This window comes from Botryllus schlosseri, chromosome 3 (assembly GCF_051294905.1).
Source record: "Botryllus schlosseri isolate E-star chromosome 3, Bs_hap1, whole genome shotgun sequence".
NCBI lineage: Eukaryota > Metazoa > Chordata > Ascidiacea > Stolidobranchia > Styelidae > Botryllus > Botryllus schlosseri.
The window spans coordinates 30386957-30403271 of NC_137238.1; the positions used below are offsets into that span (position 1 = coordinate 30386957).

At 38.9% G+C, this 16315-nt stretch overlaps 2 protein-coding genes across 2 annotated transcripts in view; both read right to left on the reverse strand.

Annotated features, from left to right (window-relative positions):
* The window catches only part of LOC145435014 (uncharacterized), a 281315-nt gene that overhangs the window by 93365 nt on the left and 171635 nt on the right, over nucleotides 1-16315 (reverse strand). The window lies entirely within an intron of this gene.
* The window catches only part of LOC145435036 (uncharacterized), a 131157-nt gene that overhangs the window by 70446 nt on the left and 44396 nt on the right, over nucleotides 1-16315 (reverse strand). Inside the window, exon 2 of the mRNA XM_080312317.1 lies at nucleotides 3815-4384. Within this exon, the coding sequence (XP_080168443.1) occupies nucleotides 3815-4384 (570 nt within the window). The remainder of the gene's footprint in view (nucleotides 1-3814; nucleotides 4385-16315) is intronic.

Consider the following 16315-nt stretch of genomic DNA (forward strand, 5'->3'; position numbering starts at 1 on the left):
ATCCCAACGGATATAATGGCCAGTGAACGTCGGTTTTCTATACAATGACGTCAAAAACATATTTCCAGATCTCTCAACCAACACGTCTAAAAATGGAAGTGCTGAATCAGTTTCTTTCTCCACAGTAAATTGTAGAGCTGGGTGGAGACAATTCAATTTTTTTAAAAACGTATTACACTCTCGCTCATTATTGAAAGCAACAAAGGTGTCATCGACATATCTATAATAAAGGAGAGGTTTTGGGACGCTTTCAAACATTTTCTTTTCATGGTACCCCACAAATATATCTGCCAGACTTGGGCCCAAAGGTGATCCCATGGCAATGCCCTCGATTTGCATAAACATCACGTCGTTAAAGCTGAATTTAACACAGCTTGTAGCAGTTCGCAACAATTCCAGAAATATTTCACGTGGTACTATAGGAGGTTCAAGGGAGCTACTATAAAGCGCATCTGCACAAATTTCGAAAGTTTCCGACAGTGGCACATTGGTAAAAAGACTTTTCACATCGAAAGAGCTAAGAAATACATTGGAAGAATTTAATTCAGCGCACTTCAATTTATCCACAAATGTGAAAGAGTCACGAAGACAATGGGGTGTATACAAGGATCGAACTGGCTCAATGACGGTGTTAAGCCACTTGGCCAAATTATGCTGCGCCGATCCACACATAGACAGTATGGGACGCAAGGGCACGTCATGTTTATGTGTTTTAGGTAAACCATACATACGCGGCCGCTGCGAACCCGAAGGACGTAAAGACTCGTACAGATTGACAGGAAGGAGTCCATCCTTTTTCAATTTGAGAAGGCGACGTTGCAGCTTCATTTCGAGCTTTCGTGTGTTGTCGTTAGTATCAGCTGGACCAAGGTTAATGAACTTAGACGAATCTTGGAGAATGGATTCCATTTTCTGAGCATCTGTTTTGGTACAGATGGAAAGCCTGTGATCTGGCTATTCATATGTATGTTTCGAGTTTTTAGTTTTTGAGTATTGAACAACATACTCCCGGATTTCTGGATCTTCAAAAACCGTTGGTGAAACGTCTCAACTTACCCCAGAGTGAGGGTAACAAGAGACATGCTGTGTCCAGGATAAGTCAGGCTGCGCAAAATCGAGTACCTGAGTGATTGATTCTGAATCACGCGTTATGCTACGAGTCGAGTGTTCGAGTATCACTCATTATGGCCTCACAACATAAATACTATGTCAAAGTTCAAATATGTACCTTTTATGCCACCACAAAGAACATACTGCCTGTTATCTATCGCATTAAAGGTACTTTGGTATTTTTTCGACCTTTTTGGTTTTGCTTTTCATTCTGTTTAAATCCCTTTAGTGTGCCGTTAACTCTTGAAAAGAGGCACCCGAAAAGTCTTCGAGTTGAATAAATATTTTACTACAATGGATGTTGTACTGAAAGATATACAGCAGTATAGCCAACACCTCAATTGCACCGATTTGGTTTTAATGATACAGTAAACATGAAGTCAAGATTGACCCCATGCGCCTGCTAGATTTTTTACATCAGAAAACGATATCAATCTCATTGATTGGTCGAATAAGCATCATTCAATGACTACATAGCTTATTTCGCTCGTGATGTTTTGTGATTGCGGGCCAAGCTCGCAGCAGAGAGTCACTAAATATTCGGAAAGCTGGATCTTTCGAGCAAACTTTTGCAACAAAGCAAGTGAAACTTTTGAGATTGTCAAGGTGCATGCTCGTTTAGTGTTGATTATTTTATGCTGCCAGCGCCATGAATGGAGTGGCCTGCAGTTGAAATGCAATAAATTTAAACCAACGATGTTATAATGAAGTGAAAATTGTTATGTATGAAAAAGGTTCACAGTGCGGAACCTACCAAGGTTCTGTTGTGAACGCGAACCTCTAAATTTCCGAGGTTCACACACAGAACGCGAACGTGAACCTCGCGTTCACACCATCCCTAATAGATATACCAAAATAGTATTCAATTAATTTATTGATGTGATGTATTTCAATAGATATTAAATCAATGGGACATCTGTGGTCGATCAAAGTTGTGAACAGGTTCTTTGAGCTCTGGCTGCTTGTCACGAACAAAGAAAACAAAGAACTAGAAAATATCTAAAAATCACCATTATTTGTGTCCGAAAAAATAGTAAATAATTTACAGTCACTATAATTTGACGTAGTGAACAATTAGTGTGGAATTGCGGCAGACTGTGACGGCGGTGCCGTATGTTGCGGGACCCTGGTATAATTTATATACGAATGCGGGCTTGGGATATTTCCAAATTTACCAAGATATCAATTCAGTACGATTGAGTGCATGCGTAAATGCCAGTAATGAAATCCTTTTCGTCTTGACGAACTTACGCGTAAGCTCCACTTTCGCACTTCAATCACACACACGCGCTAAATAATAAACCTACAGTCACTATCATTTGACGTAATAATCAAGTAGTGAAGGAATGCGTGACACTTTGGCCGCGGGCCGCATTATCATGTACCGCCGGAAATTCTCTGCGAGCCGCTCAAAATCACGTCGTGGGCCGGATGCAGTTTGCCAAATAAATTGACTTTGTAAACAGTTTTGACAAATTTTTGACCTAACGCCACAATTTTGACATAATTGTGATTTTCTGACATGCCAAAAATAATCGCCCTACTCATTCTGATCATCTGTTGCCGATATCGATAGAATGGGGTTCCAGGGATTATTATAAAGTTGAAGTGTCAAGTTGATAAATGGGAGTGACTAAACCCTTCGTAAATGAAGCTTTGAAAATCATTTGATTTTTATATTTTCATTCATTCAGCCTTTTTCAGAAAGATGGGAAAATAAATATATACCCTATACCTAATAAATTATCCTGCCGGATGAAAATCATTCGCCATAGTTCGCCCAGCCTTAAGGCGCAATACTAATGCTAGCATATGGAATCTTACAGCAACGTAAAATGTTAGGAGACACCCGCTATTGTGATGCCAAAACCATAGTAGCTAAAGTATAGTATACGTATATTACACTTGTACGTATAGTACACTTAAAATAATATCAATGTCCTAGCGATAGGAATGGTCAAACCATCCGTGACACGTTATAACAGCTTGGTGACGGCGAAACCGGCCTAGAAAACGATTTATTACGCGGGTATAGCGTATAGGCTAATACTATTTATTGTGATAATATCATAAGATATCGCAATGCTTCGCGATCTCAATTAGGGTAGTGACACCAGTTCTGACAAGCCTTGTGCTAATGTATAGTTATCCTCTTCTGATGATAGTCGATTCAAAACACTCGGATAAACGCCGAAACGCATTGGTAACCTATTCGAGGGGTCAGTTCATCGACGTATAAAGTTTGGTGCGTGAAATTATCTAAGCCAGACCGTCAGTGTACAAACCTACATGAATGAATCATTATGGTCGGTCATAATTCCCAATTTCATTGGATTGGCGGTAGTGCATTAGTGGCGAAATTTGAGCCCCGAATATCGGGGGCATGTCAAACGGGTCATGAAATCAATCATACCCAGACTTTTCACGACAGTATCATAAAGTATGTCCAATAGAAATTAACATTTTCGTGCTCCACAGCACTAGCTGTCCCTATCGTGCACGGTTTCATTAGACGACGGGCTGCAGCGCACAATGAAGCCGCTTTCACGTGGAAAGGAATTGACTGCGTCTGGTCATAGTTTATAATACGGTTAGGTTTCAATTACTCATAAACTCTGGGTGTGCGAATCTCAAAACCTCAATAAGGTTCATCCTAATTCGTGCGTTAACGTGTTCCAGTGGGTACACTTATCCAAGCTGCTACCTGGTTTGACTGCATTTGTGATGTTTCCGGTAATGTTATCCAAGGTGATAAAATCGTCTATCATGAAGGGCCCCACTCCTTTCGTCAGATCATTCAGCAAATCACCCCACTCGATGTATTTTCCAATTCCAACGCCTGCCATGAGGTCGAAATACCCTTTAGCGATCTCGACCGCAGTTGTATTTTGATCGTCGTTTTCTCCCCCATCAGTCATCGTAATCAAAACTTTATACGCTGCTTCACCAGGATGAAGTCGGTCTGTGACGTAGCTCAGGCCGCCGTAAGTCTTCGTTCCTTCTTTCATTTGAATAATACCAATGACGCTGGCTCTGATTTCGTCCGATGAATTTTGTACTAGTTGCGAATCAAGCTGGGCTGCGAATCCTTCAGAATACTGAACCACTGTGACTTGCAGTCTATTCTCAGCGAGTCTTTCTGACGGTTTGAATCGATTCACAGCGGTTAATATCCATTCTTTTACTCGAGTAAAGTTTGCTTCACCAATTGAACTGCTTCCGTCGATCAGAAATGTGAGGTCGATGGCAACATTTCTCGCGGCGCAGTCGTCACCTGAAAAGCGAAAAGGGGGCTGTATAGTGGCAAGAAATCGCAGTGGTTTCCGGGCGTATTCCCACTTATGTACCCCGGCCCGTGAGTATGTTTGCGCAATGTGCGTGTTTGCGACGTTTGCGTGTGCCCGGATATGTGATATGCAGATATTTCGAAACATGTAGATAGCATACTTCTGTTCGATGGGATTGCAGCAGTGCGCTTGCAAGACAATCACAACAAGAAATTAGGAATCAGGGGGATTTTGTCAGAATGTTCCTTTAAAGCGGCGTTGCTTAACCTTTGAAACAATTTGACGACGCCCTAAAAAGACTGTAGGACAGTTGTTACTAACCGTTTTTGCATAATTTACCATTTTCGCTAAGGCGGTTAGTAAACTTACACCATGCAGGTATTAAGATGAGCAGTAAGACGAAATAGTTCAGTTTTATTCAAAGTGTGACTCCCGGAAATTGGTTATTATTAGCCGCCCGGTAATTGCATTGTTTTTTCGTCATTGGTTGGATCAGTGGTTCTTGACCTTTTTTCTCCAGCGCTCCCTTTTCAAAAATTGCTCGAGTCAGGCGCCCCCCCCCTTATCTTAAGAACTGTAGTAAAATCAATGGGTATGGGGTCGAATTCCGGTTTAGGGTTGGGACTTCACTATTAGTCCACAGTAGTAGGTATGATCGCTCGCGAATCGCCATGGGGTTCTTATGGGTGCGGCGGCACGGTGCCGTGAAAACTCGTGGTGGCACGGTGACCCTTATCTCTTATGGGTGCGGTGGCACGGTGCCATTGTGTCTTATGGCGGGGGTCGCATGGTTACCTTTTCGGGTATAGGCTGCGGCGGCACGGTGTCGTGAAAACTCGTGGTGGCATGGTTACCTTTTCGGGTATAGGCTGCGGTGGCACGGTGCCGCGAAAACTCGTGGTGGCATGGTTACCTTTTCAGTATAGGCGCGGTGACATGGTGACCTTTCGGGTAGAGATGATTTGACTAACGTTGTGGGTATAGGCGGCGGCGGCACGGTGTTGAATATGTATGAGGTATAGTAAATAGTCACGTGATTGACTCTTAGTTAATGTGTATACCTCAAATTATTATATATGACCAATTTGAAGTAATCCCAACGTTTACGGTGAGTGTGGTATAATATATCGTTATTCTTATGGCCGCGGCGGTGATTCGTACTTTCGGGTATAGACTGCGGGCGGCATGTCGTACTTTTAGCAAAAAAGGGTGTGAAATAGTTTGCTAAATCTAGGAATCAGTCGCTTGGTTTACCACGGAGCCGGCGTAGACGGCGTTTCCAATACCAACAATAGCCGCGTTCACATATTAACACTCCAAATAGGTGTGAAATAGTTTGCAAACCCTGCGTTCGCTGACAAGATAATGTCTCAGACATACGCGACTTGATGTTACAGGCATATCGATCGCTCACGCGGTGAAATTTTCGTAAGCAGTTTGTCACAGAACTTGATTTCACTCGTAAAGATTTAATAAGTAACGAATAACAGACCGCCAGTGTCGGCAACTTGAATAGCGACAAATTGTCACTTATTTCTACTCTAACCCTAATCCTTTGTGAAGTGTACGCTTATTCAAAAAGGTGTGAAATAATTCTAAAATCCTACGATCGCTCACAAGATAACACCTATAAGACATAACCATCTCTCGTGACTTGTGGTTACATGCATCGCAATCGCTACAATGTAATATGTTGGTATTTTGGTGCAGAACTGGATTTCACGAGTCTGATATAATAAGAATATTACCTATTAAGTAATAAGCACCGAATAACAGAACCGTCGCAGACGGTGACTTGAATATCCAAGATTTGATACTTTTCGCGATCGCTATATGTTTCACGTTGACTTTGGTTGCGTGATGCGAATCATGAGAATATTCAATCAATGTGTCAATTTGTCAACTTGAAATGAAACTCACTACATAAATCAAGTTGATTCGTATTTGAATGTGTTGATCCGGTACAACTCTAATCCTTTGAGAAATCCATTTACTGCGATCAGTTGATTCGGACGTAACTTGAATATTGCTGACTCCAACTTCAGTCGCATCGAATTATTCACACATTCCCCGCTGCTGTTTCACACCTATAGAATCAATACCAACTAACTAAACAAGAATCAAGAATCACAAGTATGCACATACAATAATTGTATTTATTACTGAGAAATCAAACGCTTAACAATAACACGCTACTTAGCATTTGCCAACTCTAGCATTACCAAAAAATTCAGGTATTGTTGATTGAAAATCCTTGAGTCCTTATTATCAAAAATGTTATAGTGCCGCATCCGAATCCATTTGCAGGATGTACTAAAAGTAAATTCAGATAATCCAAAATGAAATATTAGGACTTTGACACAGTCTGAATTGAAATACATTGACAAACATGACTACCAACTTTCACCCAGTCACATTTCGAGATTATACGCACATTGATTCGAAACAAGTAATGAAACATTACAACTATATTCGCGACCTGTCTTTACGTTTGTCAAAGAGAGTTTCAGAAATATTATCACTATGACATCTCAACATTTTAACAGCTTACCATACGCAGAAGAGTGAAATACAAAAACCTTGTCAAGTCAATCCGTTTCTAACTCACCGAACCAAAGCCAAAAGTGTCCATACGAAAAGTATAGACAAGACTACGCGAGTAATCACTACAACCCACAAACATATCAAGTTCGGTTTTAGGCATATACCACCAACTCGTCTTTTTTGTTCAACTGTAAAAGTCGTTACTATGCCGCAAGACAAAGAAATTACTATGTGGTATATTTTGTAAGACAAAAGTAATTACTTCTCGGTGTCGGCGACTTGAGATTAACATAATATATTTGAGTATACGACATTTGAAAGTATGATCAACGTAGTTGCGACTTCATTTCTTACAATCGAACGCTGGTGTTATATTCAAAGTTATCATGCTGTAAACATATGGATTGTCACATCGATTTAACATATGAGATTTTGTAATAATCTATCATGACTTGATTATTAAATTATTCGCGTTAATTAGACCCGGCGTTGTGGTAAAGGTTATTATGACAGCAACAAACTTTTCAGTACCGTTGTTATTAACATATTGAGTTGTAAAACTATACTTGTCTGAAATGTTCATGATTGAAAAATTATTCCACTTTGGTACAAATCATTCTGCGTATTACGGATATCAGAAAATATTTTACAAATGTAATTGTTTCCAGTAACCAAGACTAAAGATGAAACAACAATTTTGTTTGCTGACTAACAACCGGTGCAATACTTTATTGTCGGAATCTGCGACATCGAATTGAAACATACGCACATTACGCAGTACGAAAATATCACTTTGGGCTCCGGGGTGGTGTCATTTAATCTGTGTTAAACTCTGTTCACACTCTCTGTCGAAAATGCGTGAAATGTAAAAACATTACGAGGTCACACTCTAAGACTTTGATCATCAAAAAAGTAAATAGAGGTATCTTTACTGGACGGATTCTATTGAACTGGTCTTGGTTAATACAAAACCCATAACAATAATATCGAAGTATGTGCTACACTGAAATCTACAAAAATGTGTTTGTATTGCTGTTCATAGTAGCGATATCGATTTGAACCTCCAGAATAATTGTCATCATGTAACCAAACTAAGGAAAGTTGTTGTCAATTTGTATGATGTTCACTGAATGCATACTAGAACTAATTGTGTAACGCATACGATCAGAGAAATTGGAAATTTTCCCATCGTCATTCGTCACAATACTCGGCCACTAAAATACGTTACTTGGATGTGATTGAATCGCTGGTAGTTAACTGGATAAATCAAACCCCTAAGAAATTTCACTCACTCATTGGATGTTAAATAGTGTCGCCTAATCGGTGTGGGTCGCTTTTTCTAAATACAAATCATACCTGGCCATCGCTGATAATTAACTCGGTAAATCAAAACCCTAAGAAATTTCACTCACTCGTTGGATATTAAACAGTGTCACCTAATCGGTGTAGATCGTTTTTCTAAATGTAAATCATATAGGTCCAGCAGAAAAAATTTTCACCTACCCGGAAATGAAACCAATGTGTTGGTCTCCATTCGATATCTTGTTTGTGTCAAATACTCTGCAATGAACACATTTGAGTGGTTGAGCTTTACATCATCAAGCTGTCATTTGTAAATCAAGATTTCGGTAAACTTGTAAATGTATCGTTTCACTAACCAACATTTAGTGATTGGTGAACATACCAAACGATACACATCCACCTCGAAATACTCCGTTGATCGTAATTTCCATCATCGTAATAATCGAAGTACATTTGCGTCGAAATCGTAACAACCGACTTTTCTATGGCATGATAAATTTAGTTATACTTAGAAGGTTGGTACATATCGCAAAAAAATAATATACCATTCATATTGATACTGTTACTCCGTGGATCGATATTTTCAAACGAACCGATTTTCAAACGAGTAAAATTTATTACTTGAGTTGTTCCGCTTACTATATTTAAATGTTAACTCATCCATCTTTCAAAACCACAACGAACAACGATAAAAAGTATGCAATCAAACACAACATGTTTTACTTTTGTAGGACACTAATTATTATCTCATTTCATACTAAGTGTATAAGAAAGATATTCATGACACAAGAAAATATTCGATATTCCCATGCTACGAACCTGTACAATGGGGCTTTCAAACTGTTTCGATGTCACAACAACTTTATTGTCTGAATGGTTGTTCATGTATCTTAATAATCAAATAGTTCAACACAGAACTAGTACGAACAGAAACATCAGAGTTGTTTACACAAAAGTTGTATGCGTGCAGTATGCGAATACCATGTGTAAGTCGAGCACAGTTGCGGTATCCATCCAAGTTTAGTTAACACAAATTCATTACAACGGAGCCGTGTAAACTTTCGCGAAAGAAAAGCATACCCACTTCCCGAGGGTTCTGTCAATGTCATAACAATAAACCAGATACTCCAACAACAGAGTACATATGTTTTCTAGTCACGGTCCCTACATCTTTCACAGAAATCAATCTACTTTGCTACCGAAAAGTGCCGAGTCATCACATGATTGTCCTCACAACAACCAGTAGATGGAGCTGTATTAAAATTTTCCTAACCCTTTGCACACCAGTGACAAATTGTTTAGTGAATCGAGTTGTTGTTCAGCGTCAAGTCTCCATGTTGAATCGTACATTAAAACAGCGCAATTCAATTAAAACCACGAATCTATTTTCATTTCCTCACAAACTGCCACATACAGAAAAATGAATTTTATTTTCCCAAAACATACTTGTAACCAATCGCTTTCATTAAACGCACAACACCATAATAGTATTTACTTTCTACAACATAGACATTCCGATGTAGTCAAGAAATATTTTTATTAATCAAAATCATCGACTTCTGTTTACGGCGTTTGTGTGTGCATGTCATACATGTGTGGGCCCGTATTAAAATGGAAAGGACACGACTGAATGTAAGGAGATAAAAGTCTATCGCATAGATTTACATGTGGTCTTCGCTACGGCTTCAAAAAACGAACCATCTCTTTTGCATTGATCGAGACCGAGCAAGTTAGTTAATGGCCATGATTCTGTTTGTCATATGCGAATGATAGGGTTACTGTCAACTCTACATACAACAACCTTCTGGCACTCATAATAGCAATTTCATTCTCCCCCTTCGTAATTGTATATTCACGACAAGTATATTGTACAGCTCGACAGCTACGTTTAACAAGACCAACGACACTGAACCCACGACGTTTACCTATGTAATATTACCACTTTCACTTGACAGTCCATCGTTTACCTGAGTAAACATATCATTTTCCTTTGGAAATCTAATTTTCCCTGGTTAACAAACCTTTTTCACCTGGGGATCTATCGTTTCCTAGAGTAACAAACCCCTTTTCCTTTGGAAGACTATTTTCCCTGGTTAACAAACCTTTTTCACCTGGGGATCTATCGTTTCCTAGAGTAACAAACCCCTTTTCCTTTGGAAGACTATTTTCCCCCGGTTAACAAACCATTTTCACTTGTAAATATATTTTTTCCCCTGAGCAACAAACCATTTTCATTGGAAATATATTTTTTCCCTGAATAACAACCCATTTTCACTTGTAAATATATTTTTCCTTCAGCAACAAACCTTTTTCACTTGGAAATATATTTTTCCCTCAGCAACAAACCATTTTCACTTGGCGGTCCGTCGTTTACCTTAGTAAAAACATCATTTTCCTTGGGAGATCTGGTGTTTACCCAGTGCAACAATATATTTTCACTTGGCCATCTATCTTTTCCTAGAGTAACAAAACCACTTTCATTTGGAAATCTGACAAACACACCCGCCAACTTGGAATTTGTTGTATTGACGACAGTTTGAAATAGATTACAACGAACAGTGACGTAAATATACACGGACTACCGGTTTCAGAGTATTCCTGCATCAGTCGCATCACATCAATATCATCGGTTAACCACATGAAATAACAATATGCCCTTGTACACCGAAATGCATGTTTTGGAAATTGGACAATAGGTTTCGACATGTCTGTGATGTCCAGGTTCGTGCTTTGGATTTTCCAGAGTCAAAGTGTCTGAATAAAACACCACCTCGACTTCGGTAAATGTTTGGCACGCAGATAACGGTAGTCGGAAATCGAGGAATTTATGTTTCCATCGGGCTAACAACTCCGGGTTACTTGTGATCTATCTCACACGTGTTTACTATGTTGTGTCGCTCTTTATTGACCAATAGCCTACATACCACACCATTCAGTTTGAAATCGGAAACCCCGAGAAAGTATTAACCGGATCCGGATATCAACTCTGAATCGATAAACCATATTCAAGTAAACATGCCACAACCTGTGTCTCCAGGAAAATAACAAGACATCGCACAAATCAAGTTTACTTCGCGATTATTTGCCCACACAAGTAATCACGTAAACGAGGTGTATGACATTACATCCATCATGGATAACATCGTGTCTAGCATTACAAATATCATGGGTGACAAATTCGTCTTTTCAAGTCTCGTCATGCACCGACTCTGTACATTCAGTGTGGGTATAGATGACTTGGAGATAGACAAACAGACATCTTTGACCGTAACATGGTTATTCGTTCAAATACCATTGGTGATATCGATACAGTGAACAGAGCATTATGCATACCGATACATTCATAGTCATATATGCGAACCATGTACTATCATGTACCCCGATTTTCGTTGAATATCCACGACCCCAACAAATCTGTACATTTCTTTTCCCTCAACCTCGACGATAGAGTCGTCATCCCAATGTATCAATCGAGTGTATGGTTCATCAGGTGTAAATTCCAAATCAAATGTAACCAAGGTATCGTTTTTCATTTTCAATATTTCCACTGCCGCATCTTGTCTGTGTCGTAAAACCACGGTGTGGGGCCAGAGGAATCTATGGACAGTTACGCGTAGTCCGTCCATGTTCGTGTATATGGTCAGGTAACGATAACGTTTTTTCAATTGCCTTGTGGTGGTGGTCCGTTTCGAAATGCAAGCGGATGAACTAGATCAAAAGTTTCGAAGATGCGTTTTATAATTGCTCTAGGTGTGAAATAGACATCACACTCTTGCAGGGGGGATCAACGCGAATTTAGTCTTCACACCACATAAACACAGTAACTCGGATTACAATAACCGCAATCGAATTTAAGATTTCCATACGCGGAATCACTGTTAAAGATGTCTGACTGCGACGTTGCACCCGTGTAACGAATTCTCATGCTAAGGCCCCTGTTACGGTCAAAGATGTCTGTTTGTCTATCTCCAAGTCATCTATACCCACACTGAATGTACAGAGTCGGTGCATGACGAGACTTGAAAAGACGAATTTGTCACCCATGATATTTGTAATGCTAGACACGATGTTATCCATGATGGATGTAATGTCATACACCTCGTTTACGTGATTACTTGTGTGGGCAAATAATCGCGAAGTAAACTTGATTTGTGCGATGTCTTGTTATTTTCCTGGAGACACAGGTTGTGGCATGTTTACTTGAATATGGTTTATCGATTCAGAGTTGATATCCGGATCCGGTTAATACTTTCTCGGGGTTTCCGATTTCAAACTGAATGGTGTGGTATGTAGGCTATTGGTCAATAAAGAGCGACACAACATAGTAAACACGTGTGAGATAGATCACAAGTAACCCGGAGTTGTTAGCCCGATGGAAACATAAATTCCTCGATTTCCGACTACCGTTATCTGCGTGCCAAACATTTACCGAAGTCGAGGCGGTGTTTTATTCAGACACTTTGACTCTGGAAAATCCAAAGCACGAACCTGGACATCACAGACATGTCGAAACCTATTGTCCAATTTCCAAAACATGCATTTCGGTGTACAAGGGCATATTGTTATTTCATGTGGTTAACCGATGATATTGATGTGATGCGACTGATGCAGGAATACTCTGAAACCGGTAGTCCGTGTATATTTACGTCACTGTTCGTTGTAATCTATTTCAAACTGTCGTCAATACAACAAATTCCAAGTTGGTGGGTGTGTTTGTCAGATTTCCAAATGAAAGTGGTTTTGTTACTCTAGGAAAAGATAGATGGCCAAGTGAAAATATATTGTTGCACTGGGTAAACACCAGATCTCCCAAGGAAAATGATGTTTTTACTAAGGTAAACGACGGACCGCCAAGTGAAAATGGTTTGTTGCTGAGGGAAAAATATATTTCCAAGTGAAAAAGGTTTGTTGCTGAAGGAAAAATATATTTACAAGTGAAAATGGGTTGTTATTCAGGGAAAAAATATATTTCCAATGAAAATGGTTTGTTGCTCAGGGGAAAAAATATATTTACAAGTGAAAATGGTTTGTTAACCGGGGGAAAATAGTCTTCCAAAGGAAAAGGGGTTTGTTACTCTAGGAAACGATAGATCCCCAGGTGAAAAAGGTTTGTTAACCAGGGAAAATTAGATTTCCAAAGGAAAAAGGTTTGTTACCCGGGGAAAAAATATATTTCCAAGTGAAAAAGGTTTGTTAACCAGGGAAAATTAGATTTCCAAAGGAAAATGATATGTTTACTCAGGTAAACGATGGACTGTCAAGTGAAAGTGGTAATATTACATAGGTAAACGTCGTGGGTTCAGTGTCGTTGGTCTTGTTAAACGTAGCTGTCGAGCTGTACAATATACTTGTCGTGAATATACAATTACGAAGGGGGAGAATGAAATTGCTATTATGAGTGCCAGAAGGTTGTTGTATGTAGAGTTGACAGTAACCCTATCATTCGCATATGACAAACAGAATCATGGCCATTAACTAACTTGCTCGGTCTCGATCAATGCAAAAGAGATGGTTCGTTTTTTGAAGCCGTAGCGAAGACCACATGTAAATCTATGCGATAGACTTTTATCTCCTTACATTCAGTCGTGTCGTTTCCATTTTAATACGGGCCCACACATGTATGACATGCACACACAAACGCCGTAAACAGAAGTCGATGATTTTGATTAATAAAAATATTTCTTGACTACATCGGAATGTCTATGTTGTAGAAAGTAAATACTATTATGGTGTTGTGCGTTTAATGAAAGCGATTGGTTACAAGTATGTTTTGGGAAAATAAAATTCATTTTTCTGTATGTGGCAGTTTGTGAGGAAATGAAAATAGATTCGTGGTTTTAATTGAATTGCGCTGTTTTAATGTACGATTCAACATGGAGACTTGACGCTGAACAACCACTCGATACACTAAACAATTTGTCACTGGTGCGCAAAGGGTTAGGAAAATTTTAATACAGCTCCATCTACTGGTTGTTGTGAGGACAATCATGTGATGACTCGGCACTTTTCGGTAGCAAAGTAGATTGATTTCTGTGAAAGATGTAGGGACCGTGACTAGAAAACATATGTACTCTGTTGTTGGAGTATCTGGTTTATTGTTATGACATTGACAGAACCCTCGGGAAGTGGGTATGCTTTTCTTTCGCGAAAGTTTACACGGCTCCGTTGTAATGAATTTGTGTTAACTAAACTTGGATGGATACCGCAACTGTGCTCGACTTACACATGGTATTCGCATACTGCACGCATACAACTTTTGTGTAAACAACTCTGATGTTTCTGTTCGTACTAGTTCTGTGTTGAACTATTTGATTATTAAGATACATGAACAACCATTCAGACAATAAAGTTGTTGTGACATCGAAACAGTTTGAAAGCCCCATTGTACAGGTTCGTAGCATGGGAATATCGAATATTTTCTTGTGTCATGAATATCTTTCTTATACACTTAGTATGAAATGAGATAATAATTAGTGTCCTACAAAAGTAAAACATGTTGTGTTTGATTGCATACTTTTTATCGTTGTTCGTTGTGGTTTTGAAAGATGGATGAGTTAACATTTAAATATAGTAAGCGGAACAACTCAAGTAATAAATTTTACTCGTTTGAAAATCGGTTCGTTTGAAAATATCGATCCACGGAGTAACAGTATCAATATGAATGGTATATTATTTTTTTGCGATATGTACCAACCTTCTAAGTATAACTAAATTTATCATGCCATAGAAAAGTCGGTTGTTACGAATTCGACGCAAATGTACTTCGATTATTACGATGATGGAAATTACGATCAACGGAGTATTTCGAGGTGGATGTGTATCGTTTGGTATGTTCACCAATCACTAAATGTTGGTTAGTGAAACGATACATTTACAAGTTTACCGAAATCTTGATTTACAAATGACAGCTTGATGATGTAAAGCTCAACCACTCAAATGTGTTCATTGCAGAGTATTTGACACAAACAAGATATCGAATGGAGACCAACACATTGGTTTCATTTCCGAGTAGGTGAAAATTTTTTCTGCTGGACCTATATGATTTACATTTAGAAAAACGATCTACACCGATTAGGTGACACTGTTTAATATCCAACGAGTGAGTGAAATTTCTTAGGGTTTTGATTTACCGAGTTAATTATCAGCGATGGCCAGGTATGATTTGTATTTAGAAAAAGCGACCCACACCGATTAGGCGACACTGTTTAACATCCAATGAGTGAGTGAAATTTCTTAGGGGTTTGATTTATCCAGTTAACTACCAGCGATTCAATCACATCCAAGTAACGTATTTTAGTGGCCGAGTATTGTGACGAATGACGATGGGAAAATTTCCAATTTCTCTGATCGTATGCGTTACACAATTAGTTCTAGTATGCATTCAGTGAACATCATACAAATTGACAACAACTTTCCTTAGTTTGGTTACATGATGACAATTATTCTGGAGGTTCAAATCGATATCGCTACTATGAACAGCAATACAAACACATTTTTGTAGATTTCAGTGTAGCACATACTTCGATATTATTGTTATGGGTTTTGTATTAACCAAGACCAGTTCAATAGAATCCGTCCAGTAAAGATACCTCTATTTACTTTTTTGATGATCAAAGTCTTAGAGTGTGACCTCGTAATGTTTTTACATTTCACGCATTTTCGACAGAGAGTGTGAACAGAGTTTAACACAGATTAAATGACACCACCCCGGAGCCCAAAGTGATATTTTCGTACTGCGTAATGTGCGTATGTTTCAATTCGATGTCGCAGATTCCGACAATAAAGTATTGCACCGGTTGTTAGTCAGCAAACAAAATTGTTGTTTCATCTTTAGTCTTGGTTACTGGAAACAATTACATTTGTAAAATATTTTCTGATATCCGTAATACGCAGAATGATTTGTACCAAAGTGGAATAATTTTTCAATCATGAACATTTCAGACAAGTATAGTTTTACAACTCAATATGTTAATAACAACGGTACTGAAAAGTTTGTTGCTGTCATAATAACCTTTACCACAACGCCGGGTCTAATTAACGCGAATAATTTAATAATCAAGTCATGATAGATT